Below are 12,572 nucleotides of genomic sequence, written 5' to 3' on the forward strand. Positions count from 1 at the left end.
CGTGAATCCTAAATCACAGCTTCTTTGGAGCTACTATCATAAGATTGAGTTTGCACAATATTTGGTAGCATGCCTAGTGTTCCAATCTTCTTTCTTGCAAGGACATCCTCAAAGACAAAGGAAAATATTAAGGCAAATGACTCTTTATAGCACATATAGAAGTACAATTAAGAGAGAGACTACCATGAGTAGATAAGTGTAATACTGAAGGATAATAAATACATATCTACGCATCCTTGATACGAGTTTGCTAAAATGAAGCTCCATATCTGAAAATGTCTTCTTAGATTGTTTGAGAGACGTCTCCTCATTTGAATCAGCTCCTCACTAAGGATGGTTCAAGTGGGAATGAAATATTTTTTATTATTTCTCCCCCACAAAGTAAACTTCACACTTTTATATCATCAAACAATTTTGTATCGCATTAAATATGCCATACTTAAGCTGCTCCAATGAAGGTCCGACCACATTACAAGCAGAATGAAGTAATAATTTTCATGGATCATGCAATAGTCATAAATCTCTCGAAATCCGATAATCCATGTGGAGATCCTTAGTAAGTCTTAATAGATCACCAAATCATATTGATACAACCCATGCCTTACATTGAGTAGACTCTTTAAATCACCGGGATAAGATGAACACTGTTATAATGGTTGCAACAATTTATGGAGCAATAATAATCAACTGGATTGGCTATGTCAACCAACCAATGTCTCCATACTCAAAATAAGATACTGTTCATGCAATACATTGTTGGTACATGATAATTCTTCAAGGTTGATGGAAGTGTCTTTATATTTCCACAATAGAAGCTATGGATTAAAAAAGTTATAACTCGAGTGAGTTATTGTATATATTGACTTTACACCTCTGTCTTTAATTTCCCTCACTTTGAAAATAGGTTGTTGTGATGCTTGCGACGAATAGCCAAACAATAGAGATATTATCAATTCCTACATTTAAAGAAGTCAATCAGAGTTACTGATTCCAAAATCAATTAGCCATGATGTACTTATAAGGCATAAATAAGATGTGCGGCTTGACCCATCAGCATTGCATTAAATCCACGATGATGCCAAACATTAACTTGTATTGATGTCCACTTGTTTGAGAAGCCAAAATATTTCCTATTGCTGAGTAGAGGAATTGGGTAGATTATATCTCCAAATGACTAAGTATTTTAGTCAGAATTAGGCGGTCACAGTGAATGATTAAAAAAATCTCATAGATGGATATTAGTTATCCTTTTCACCATATAATATCGTGCCCCATGAATTTTGAGCTTGTACGCTGACTCGGATGGATTAAGTGATGAATGCCTTGAGAAAATATATGTATCTTTTGATGGCTTGCTTTTACATATAACATAGTCATACACCCCACATGAGGGGAATAAGGCTGAATGAAATAACAGGGGTGACCCATAAGAGGTGTGACCTAATAGCACAAAGTATGCCATTTAATACCACTTGTACAGACAACGAGATCTGGACTATATGGCAGCAGGATTTGGAAGTTCTCTCCTTATTGTTCTTTTCACTCCACAATTATTTGGAATGACTCATTTTGTACCCATCCGCATGTGATGCTGTTAAGAACATACTCCACGTCCTCATTGATTTCAACTATTCTTCCCATGGTGGCGATAACGATTTCCTTTCGTATCCATGACAATCCCTATGTTCTCTTCCACGTCAGTTCGTGGCATTAATGAGAATCCACCACCTCTAGCGAGATTTCCACTTTGATTATCCACGCAAGTTGAAAGTTTTTTTCCTCAACTCCCTGTATCCCACAAAGCTACTCAAGGAACTGCTTTGGCTAAAGGCCCTAAAATTATCATATATTTAAACATTCACTTCTACCATTTGGATGGCTGTGGAGATATATTTTCTGCATCATCAATGAACAGAGATCGCAGAGTTTCATAATGCTTCTCATATTCATTGTTAACCCTTATCAACGTGCATTTGCATGAACATTGAAAATTGATCTCTTAGAATTGCAACCTGGCTCTGATCATCTCCTTTCAATGCATTATTGATAAACATAAATACAGGCTGAGCGACTCTTTTAAATTATTCTTTCAATGTCATTTGACCCTCCACATAGTTTCTCAAGGTATTTCCTATGTTCAACAAATCAAGCAGAATTTGCTCATGCAGTGCCTTGAGATGATTCACCAAACAACTTTCCTCCATATCGAGCTTGCAAAATTTATAGGAGATAAGGTCAAGCTTACTGTACACAGCATTAGCAAGAGTTGTATTTCCAACGCCACTGGTGCCATAGATAACCACAACTGTTCTTGAAGGATTAACTTCGATTCACAGAAGCCCAATTACTTCATCTTGTGCTTCTTCAGTGCCTGCTGCATCGGGATATTGTCCAGATACTATAATGCATGTTAATATAAATCAGTACTCCAGTTGCTATACATCGCATTGATGAGACAAGGCATCTGTAATATTGAAGCAGTGCTAGACAGTTAACTTCTGCCTGAGTATCAACGTCGTTTCACATAAAGACTCACCCTTATGATTTACAATCTGCAGATTCTTAGATTGCAACTCGATACAAATTTGAAAGCGATAAGACTTCAAATGCACCGATTCTTCAATGAATTCACTGATCAAACTTAGCTTCCAGCGATACAATATGTCATGAACGTTAGGCACCCCTCACATATAACATCGTTAGTGAAATAATATTTTAAAGAAAAATAATAGATGCACAGGAATAATATTTCATTCTCAAACTTTATAATTTCAGAATTATATGACTCATAGATTAAGTCAATATATTTTTCAAGATTGTCACCTGCTCTGATACCATGTTAGTGAAATAGGATCGATTAAAGTATTCTGTAACTTGTAATAGCACTTGTGGATATTTTATGTATTTTCCAAGTTACTATAAGAATGAATATATATGTGATATAAAGAGGCATGTCTCTTGAAGAGACATGTCTCTTTAATATATTAACTTACATTAGTTATAACACTAAATATACTCTCAATATATTATAATGATTATATAACAAGACACACACACACACACACACACACACAATTAATCCATATATATATATATATATTTGCCATATATTATTTATATATCTCATATATATAATATAATTTATCCAACAAAATTATAACATTAACAAACTATGGTTAAGATGATGCAGGGTCACATGAGGTTTTTGGGTGAATTACTTTTTGTAGTCGACACTAAATAGTGAATAGAATACTAATTTTAAGCTTATGAGGAAATGTCGTACCTGCCCAAAAATGGTTGATTTGAGTTTAAAGGATAAAGACCGAGTACCAAGCGGGTATCTATTCTTGTTCTTTTTTAATCATTTCTTTTTAACATTTTTGTGTTGTCATTATCTATGTCAGTGAGATTAGCTAGGTGAAAGTCATCTATAGCTTGATGGGTAAAGACCTTTTTTCTTGCAATCGTTTTAATGAAACTCAAGATGGAAAATACATGTAATATGTTATTCTTAAATGTCCTATTGATTTTTATAATAATTTGGCAGTGGACAATGTGCATTTGAAACAGCAAATCAGGTTGCACATGTGAACTGCGGGAATTGTTGCACAACACTTATGTATCCATTTGGAGCACCTTCTGTAAAATGTGCACTCTGTCATTTTGTGACAGCAGTTGGAGTAAGTAAACTTTGAAATTTTAATTATGTAATTTGTATCTGAGCAATTTTTTCACTTTGAAACAAGTTTCGTTGCGATGCTGGGTGTTTTGTTGTAGCAATCACATTTCTCAAGACCCTGTTATGTTTGAGACTCATTGATTATTGCATGTCGATCTATTGTTTTGGCTGTTTGTGCATGTTTGTTATCCATGTGACTATTTTTCCTATTTCATTCCTCACTGCTAGGTCGTTTTCTTATAACAGATGAACAATATGAGGATGCCTCTTCCTGCACAAAGGCCTCCTACAGCATCTATGACACCCCCATCTTCTAGCTCACTGGTGAGTTTTACTTAGGATTATGTTTAGTATCTGTTCAGTGATGAGCTGTGAACTGTGTTGCTGGACACTCACGCATTATGATATCCACTGGCTTCAGGTCCTGGATTTGGTTAAATATGCGCATTGCAGTTGACAATTTCTGAATTGTATCGATTTTGGACATATCATTTTTTATTGCTTTGGAGGCATTTGCCAGCTTTCTCATTTTTAATTATGTTCAGTTTGCCATGTTTTAAAAGTTTGTTCAGTACATGCATCTGCGACTATACCAGATTTTCATATATATATATATATATATATATAGCTTTGCAAACTATGATTTAGTTGACAAGAGCATAGGTCTGGAATTGCTGTATTCACTTTTTTAATTTTTAAGTCGCTAAAGGTATGAATATTTCCATTGTGATTTGAATGCTGATTTATCTTCTCTGCAACAAGCATGCTGTAATTTAGTCCTATGGAGTTGCTAATGTTCGCAGTGCATTGTACACTACTAAAACTATGTACGTGCACCCGGGGCAGGGGGGTTTTAGGGCGGGTGCGTGCACCCAGGTTACACTGAAAAGTTTAAGTTAAACAACAACAATTCAGAAAATGAAATATCAAGAATTTAGAAAATGAAACAAGAAGAATTTTAGAAATGAAATAACTATAGGAAAATGAAACAACAAAAAATGGAAAACTAAGAACTTTAAAACACTGGACATTCATTTGAAAATTAGGAAAAAAAAAAAAATCATTTATAAACCCTACCGTTTGCTTAAAAAATCTTTTCAACAAGGTGACAAATCTTCCTCCTCTTCTGCTTGCTCCTTGTCACTCCTCTTTGACATGCAATTACCTTTTTCACTCCTACATTCTCCCTTTTCTCAGCTATTCACTCTTCTTCTTGCTGTTGCTGCTGTGTCAAACATAGAGAAATGAAAATATGAATAGAAATGAAGCTTGATAGTGTTTTGAAGGAATAAAACGCAAGTGCTGTGCACCACGTACCCCTATTGTTCGAATAGAACCTAAGAAATTTATAATATGTTTTTTTTCAAAAATGCACTTTATTTTTGTATCGTGATGGAGGATGCCTGGGCATTCCTGGAATGGTTGAAGGATTCTGGCGTGTCCCTTTGACTGCTCAGGGGATGCTGGAATGTTTCCACATTTCTGATGGATGGTGGCGATTAGAGTGGCGCCACTAGGGATGCCAGAATGTCATCCCCGATGCAGCCCTATTCTGGGAACGCGTCTCTGGGGTACACTGTGATTCTACTATCAAGTAACATGCATTAATCCAAGATTTGTATTTACAGTGAATTGAATGATGAAACATGGTTTGATTATTATCAAGTGTTTCTAGGACTGGCTGTGTAATACTGTCAAAAGTTCCAATATATTTAATTATTTTGTGCTAAGGCATTTTCACGCTACTATAGCACGGCTTTAGCCAAAAGTTGTTTTCTTCAAGTACCATAATTCATCACTTCACTTTAATTTTGGTTAGTTAAGAAACCGTTTTGAGAATTTGTTTTGCTTACCATGAGTACTCTCAAAACATACTGAAGGAGAAGGTTTGTATGCTAGTTGAAATGGATGCTCTTTAGATTCAGATATTGCAAAATTAAGGCTCATGGAAAGGGGCTTGCTGAAATACATTTGAGCTTATTTTCATAGACAAGACAATTTTAGAATATCCTAAAAATAGAACTAGTTATTTCTCTTTTTATTTTCAGAAGCTACTTTTCTGTCTCATGATTTGTGTTGTTTGCACTCCAGGACATAGTTTTTTGTTTCTATTATCAAATAACACATTATGATTAAATGGATAAATTTATAGTGAACTGAATAATTAAACATATCTTTGTATCTTCAATTATTGAGAAAACATGCTTCTTAAAAATTTACTTGGTAGGCTATATCTGGTTTGATCATTTTCGAAGATCGTCTTCTAGTGTTTCGAGGATTGGCTGTAAGATCTTGTCAAGAGTTCTTGTGTCTTCAGTTAGACTCTGCTTAGATTTTATCATGCATTCAAATGCTATTGTAGCCTATAGTAAGGCCATGCAAGTTTTTTAAAACCATATCTTGACATTACTTCTTATGAGCTATATGTTTTTGATGGCATCACATTTTTGTCATAGAATTACTACTTTCAATGGTGTAGAGTGCCCATTTGATATTTTGCCTGTTGATTTTATGAATATATTTGAATTCCATGGTTAGCCATATTGGTCCTTAAATGGTATGGTACATTTGAGCTTATACCTTTTGTTGTTTTTTGTGTGATTTGCAGCCTCCAGAACGGTCACAATCTCAAACTGTGGTGGTGGAAAATCCAATGACAGTTGATGAAAGTGGCAAGCTGGTAACATTTGCTATCTATTTCTGGAATATGCTTACCAGATAATTGTGGTACTTATTGGAATTTTGTGTATGATGGAAATTGTTTCAAATCATGCAGGTAAGTAATGTTGCTGTTGGAGTTACAACAGAGAAGTCATGATTATGGAAACATCCATAGCCAAAATCTTTTTGGTCATTTGTATGGGATGTGTGTTAAGAGGTCCTAGTTGTTTACCCTCCAAAGCACCTCCCACTTTCTTGAAAGCTATGCCATTTGATGTCATGTTCGTATCTAGTTTGATCTAGATGTGATAGGAAGCCCATGTCTCTAGTCCAGTATTGTGGATATTATTATCTAGATTACTATTAGGCATACTTGTTCCAAATTGGACATCTTGCCCGTCACTAGTTGTATCTTATTTCCATCAGAATACTTGAGTCTTAGGGATTCACAGAGGAAGGATAAGACAACACTTATTTATGGGTGAGTATGCTAGATATTTGCCACATTCATCAATAGTTTCTACTACTGAAGACCATTCAAATGAAGATTTTGTATTCTTTGTATTATGACATTGTGGATTATTGTGAAGCATGTTATTGTGAAGCATGGAACTTTCTTTGTATATTTGGGCTCTATTATGTTGTATTTTGAGCGAGCCTCTATTAAGAAGCTTTGGCTTACATAAATATTATTGAACAAATTCATAAATGAATCGCGGACATTTTTTGTTTGAGATCAGTATTAAAAGTTGATCCATCATTTTATTCATTGATATTATTGAGATCACGTTAAAGGAAGAAATTCAGGATAGCTAAATAACTAGATGTCAGCTATGAAATTCTGGATAATTCTTTAACATATTCTGCATGTTTGATACAAACTATGTACTAGAATCTGAAATCACGAGGACAATGATTAGAAGCTTACTGTTTCAACTGGGTTGGATCTTTATTGGAGGTTCAATATACTAGGGAAAAAATTGTTTCAAAGGCAGGATTCAGAATTTGCTTTTACACCCTTAGTCGGAAAACAACACTTACCCATGGTCATAGTGGAACATTGCATGAGCACGTGTTACGGGATGCTACATATTATTTTGTATTTCCTCAAAGCTGATCACTAATTCCATAAAACTCCTGGATGTTTATAGTATTCTTGACAGTTGTCCGGTATAAATTTTTAATTTAAGCATTTTCCTCGTTAATCTCCCACACTATGCGTGAAGAAATCTTTTTTTTGTCACTGCAACGAGGATAAATCCAAAATGAAAAAACCCATAGTAATAAACTAACACACGGTCTTTCTAGAGAATATGCATTTAATTGCTCAGGAGTGGTCATTCTCACCATGGGAACCATCACAAATATACGGTGATGTTTCTACTTGTGATCATTGCGATCATCTGGGATGTAAAGGTGAAGGAGCTTTTAAAGGTCCTCCATTGGCTGGCACTAGAATTCCCTTGCTATGAATGGGACAAGAATTGTTTGAGCTGTTTGCTATGTAGATAACAATATTCATGTTTATTCGCACTGGCACTAATGCCTCCAATAGCCCCAATCTTACATTACCTTTTGATTTATTGTTTCCCTATTATTTGACTAAAAAATTGCAGTTTGCAGTAAATGCATGTTATTTGAAGAGCCTATTGACTTGTGAAGTTTCTTCTTAGCAAAATTAAAAGAAGGTGAGATAAGCCATGATAAATTCACGGCCTTAAAAAGGACCTGTTGATGATTGAAGTTTGTTGTCAATTTGCATGGACTTAAGCTTATGCTGGTTTTCAAATGTTTGCCATTTGGGATTGGCACCTACGTTCGCACTCATTCAACAGGAAATTTTTTAGGGAATTGTTTTGATGCAGGTATAGATCCTATGCCCGATAATAATAGGGGGTTGAATTTTCTCCGAGTGATGTTGTGTAGTGGTAGGTTGTATGTTCATGGTAATGTTGTACCATATAAATTTCTCATATTGTAACATAGTTTTGCTCTGATCGTTGCACAGACTAGATTCATATTCCATGTCGTGCTATTTTAATTGCTTTTATCCGTGTTTTATTGATCTGCTTGTGTAGATTTTTAAAAAAAATCTAACTGTGGTCAGCATTGCAATTATGTGGAAGTAGATGCAAGTTAATGTCTGAACATGCATCATCTAAGGACACGACATGTTGCCCAACATGTTTAAAATTATTATTCCAGACGGTACCAGCATAGCTACCATGCTAGTACGCAAGGGGAGGATAATACAAACGCTTGTTTAACACAATGCTTTACCACCCATAGTTTATTTCAATATGCTTGTTTAGTCTAATGCTTCTAAAGAAATGACTTATAAATTAGGGATGCAGAAGTTGGAAATCAGAGACAAGATTATAAATTTATCGATGTGCAACAAAAGACCACAAATAGGGTTAACGGACTGCAAAAGTACAAAATAGAAACAACCAGCAGTGGGAACACCAAATGGTGCTCAAGGAAAGAACAAAGAACAAAGCACTCAAGGAAATAACAAAGAACAAAACAAAGAAAACCACAAACCAAAGAATGGAGGCAGAAACCGACAACATGCTAATCTCTACATGAGGCAAAGGAAGAGTAATTGTACTCGGAGCAATATATACAATTTGGCAGATTTTTATGTTGGTCAAAATTGTAAGACTACAAAATACATAGGATAGATTGCTTTCGATTGCTTGAGATTTTAACTTATTTATATGATTCGTGTAGTGCTTGCTCCTAGTTTACATTTTGGCTATCATTGCCGAATTTTTTTAGGCCAGTTAACATAGTTTTATGTTAACTGATTAGTAGCATTATTTTGAGATTATTAAATATTGTTTTAGATTCAGTGGATATATGATGAGATTGCTTGGTACTCTATACTTTATGTATGTATGAGGATTATTATAGTGTTTTTCAGTTATTGATGATGTTTAGTTAGATGGATCATTATTTGTGTTTTCTTATAGATACCTACCTCATACTGTATGTGTATGGTGTGTGTATTTGTTTTTTTAATGTATGGTGTTTCTGATGTGATTAAGAAAGTCGTAGTCATCTGCTAGTCGAGATCTGCACAATACACGATGCCCTGCCATTGTCTGTTTAGTTTAGTATATATTGTGTTTGTACATGCATAGAGTTTATGCAAGTTGCAGGTATCAGGTATCGACTTCCCTGAATTGTCAGGATGAGCGTACTCTATTGCATTATCTCAATGGTAAGAGAGGGGAGATAAATTTTTAAGTCCAAATTCTAAACTTTAAAGCCATTTGTCTTAGAAAATTAGGATAAGTATCTGAATTTTCTATCCTTCAAATGTGTCAAATGATTTTAATTTGTGATTATAACCTTTTAGTTTGTTTTTTTATGCATTTTGCTATGATGGGTTTTCGTATGTTGTTTTATGAGTCTTTGGTAAATTTTTCATCAATTAAGTCTAATTAAAAGATCAAATTAATGATTTAATTTAATAGAAAATTATTATGATATTTTAATATTTAATTATATTTAATTAATTGAGAAATTAATTTAAAAAAAAAGAATTAAATTTGAAAATAAAAGTTATAAGTATAAATTTGGAACGTGATAATATTTATTTAATTTAATAATAGTATATATTTAGAGTTCATTTTTAAATAAATGCTAAATAATATTATTATTTAAGTTAATAATAATTATCAAATTTAATATTCAAAATAAATTTAGAAGTGCAAAAAGAAATTAATTATTAAAAGTTTAATGATTGCATGATACGTGTATGAGATCAAATTTAACAAATTAATTTAAAAAGAGTCAAGTGAAAATTAAATATAAGTAATTTAATTAATTAATCAATATGCATGAAAAAGATAAAAGAAAGTTGAATAAAAGTTAATAATGAGTTAAAGGTTGTGAACAAGGAGTTTTCTCAGATGAACGCACAATTAGTGCTTTGATTTTTGGGAGAGAACTCCATATCACAATTTGGGGGTTTATTTTCGAATGATTATGAATTTTGGAGAAAGAAGAAATTTTCGGAAGGAGAAGGTTATGAGAGGAGGAATTTTTTCTACAGTTTTTCTGTGGCGTAGCGATTAGCATTAGTGTCCAAGTAGATGCTTGTGATTTTCACATATTTTAATACGCTATTTTCTCTTTCCTGTCTTCATCATGCTTGTTAAATGGATGTGGATAATTTTTGTGACGAATTTATCATATTAAGATTTTTTGGTATGTGTGTTAATTTGTCAGAGTATGAGAAGTTTTAATTGATTAATATTCCTTACCATAGATTATAAAATTTTAAAAAATAAAAATAAAACAATAATATATATTAAAAAAAAGAATGGGGTAGGGTTTTGTAGTAAATTCGAAGATTTCATTTGTGAATTCGACCAATTGGTCGTAGTACCTCTATTAGATCTATAGGTTGAGATTTTGTTTTAAAAAAAAAGAGAGTTTTAAACAAATTGTATTTATAAAATTTTGGGTTATAAAATTTATATATAAAAATTATATTGCAAATAACAAAAAAACGTTTAAAAAAAAATATTATTGAATAAATTAAAAAAAAACTAAATTTTTTTTATGAGGGGGAGCGAATTACCCTGTACCCCCCCTGTCGTGATCCTGCGATTAGTACTTGCCGTCACAGGTACTGCAATGACAAGATTGTCGCCGCAAGCCTTGCAACAGTGGGGTACTGTGGTCGTAGGCCTTCTATTAAGTCGATGGGCTATAATTGCTTTAATTAATGTTTTTAAAATTTTTTTTAATTTTATTAAATTTTTTAATATTATTTATTATAAATTATTTTAAAAATATTATTTTATTAATAAAGTTTATTAAAAGTTTTTAATTTATAATAATTAATTAATGTTATTGAAAACTTATTAATTTATTTAAAATAAATTTATGATAAATAATTAAATGTTATATAAAAAGGTATTAGTTTATTTTAAATGAATTTAATTTAATTTATTAAGAACATTGGCTAGATGGGAGATTTATTTTTAATTTATTGAAGATTATTTAAATTCTGACTCTAGTAGAATTACTATTATTTTATCGGAAATCAATGAGAATCTTACTATAGATATCTCAAAACAAGTATAGTATTTACCCTTAGTAAATTTTAGAAAGATTGATTTCAAGTATTATGGGGGTAAAGCCTTAATTTTATTCAAATAAATATACAGGTTAATTATAGGGTAAAAAGAGTCTTCTTACTTGAAAAACATACTTTGAAATGAAAACTGAAACCTCATAAATAACTTAACCATGTGATTTCGAAAACAGACCAAAATATGAAATTTACATCTTGTTTTCTGTTCGATGTTATGTTTGGGGTTTGGGGTTGACTAGATTGTTGACCAATTATAGGACGTCTACCAAAGGCTTGGGGTTTTTGCGAGTGTGGTATCATGCTGACTTGATTTTGATTACTTTTACTTAACCATGGTATGTGACGATATACTCTGTTGAGTGTGTTTATATTGCTGATTACTGTTTTTAGTGCCTTTGTGGGATAGTGAGATTTATGTTATGAGATATCCGACTTATCTATTTTTGAGTTGTTGATTAGTATTATTGGGATACTTTTCGGTTGCTCATTGAGAATCGATGGATATTGTGATTTATCTAAGATGCTTTCTAGTCACTTATATAGGACTGATGTGAATTTTATTATGATTCTATGATTTGTGATTTCATGAGCCTAGGGTAGGAAATCTATATGTAATGTTGGGAAGTGGCTTACAATGGGGGCCGGGGCCCTAAGTGGCTGCCAAGGTAACTCATTGTAAGTTGTTTAATAAGTGAAAACATTACACTAAATGAGAGTAAAATGAACCTAATAAGAGTCTTTATATGTTCTCATCCATGCCTCAAGTGCTAGTATAGACTAGGATGGGAGAAGAGAGAATGCTTGGTTGCGACCTTGCATTCGTAGTATGCCTTGTTAGTATGAGAGGATACTAGTGGCCGCATAGGGATCACTAGGGGGCCGGGGTCGTGAGAGACTACCAGGGTAACTCTAGCGTGATTCGTATGATGACACTTGCCCGCTTACATAATAGGTTTCTTACATGTCTTGTGTGCCTATGGGTATAGATGTCGACTTGTCTTGGAACTCTTTGAGTTAGATTACTTTTAAGATTTCATGGACTTAGAGAGTATTTTGAGATTTGGTTTGATATCCTGTTTGAGACTTGAGACTATCTCCTCAACGTAGTGGGAGTGGGCC

General features: G+C 33.2%; 1 protein-coding gene across 1 annotated transcript in view; it reads left to right on the forward strand.

Annotated features, from left to right (window-relative positions):
• The window catches only part of LOC149546764 (protein LOL2-like), a 58,537-nt gene extending 51,463 nt beyond the window's left edge, over positions 1 to 7,074 (forward strand). The window contains exons 4-7 of the mRNA XM_089791347.1: positions 3,571 to 3,680; positions 3,926 to 4,003; positions 6,288 to 6,359; positions 6,456 to 7,074. Coding sequence (XP_089647473.1) covers positions 3,571 to 3,680; positions 3,926 to 4,003; positions 6,288 to 6,359; positions 6,456 to 6,497 — 302 coding nt within the window. The 3' untranslated portion in view covers positions 6,498 to 7,074. The remainder of the gene's footprint in view (positions 1 to 3,570; positions 3,681 to 3,925; positions 4,004 to 6,287; positions 6,360 to 6,455) is intronic.
• The last annotated feature ends 5,498 nt before the right edge of the window (positions 7,075 to 12,572 follow it).

This window comes from Cupressus sempervirens, chromosome 7 (assembly GCF_028749045.1).
Source record: "Cupressus sempervirens isolate cs-2001-9-10 chromosome 7, ASM2874904v1, whole genome shotgun sequence".
Lineage (NCBI taxonomy): Eukaryota > Viridiplantae > Streptophyta > Pinopsida > Cupressales > Cupressaceae > Cupressus > Cupressus sempervirens.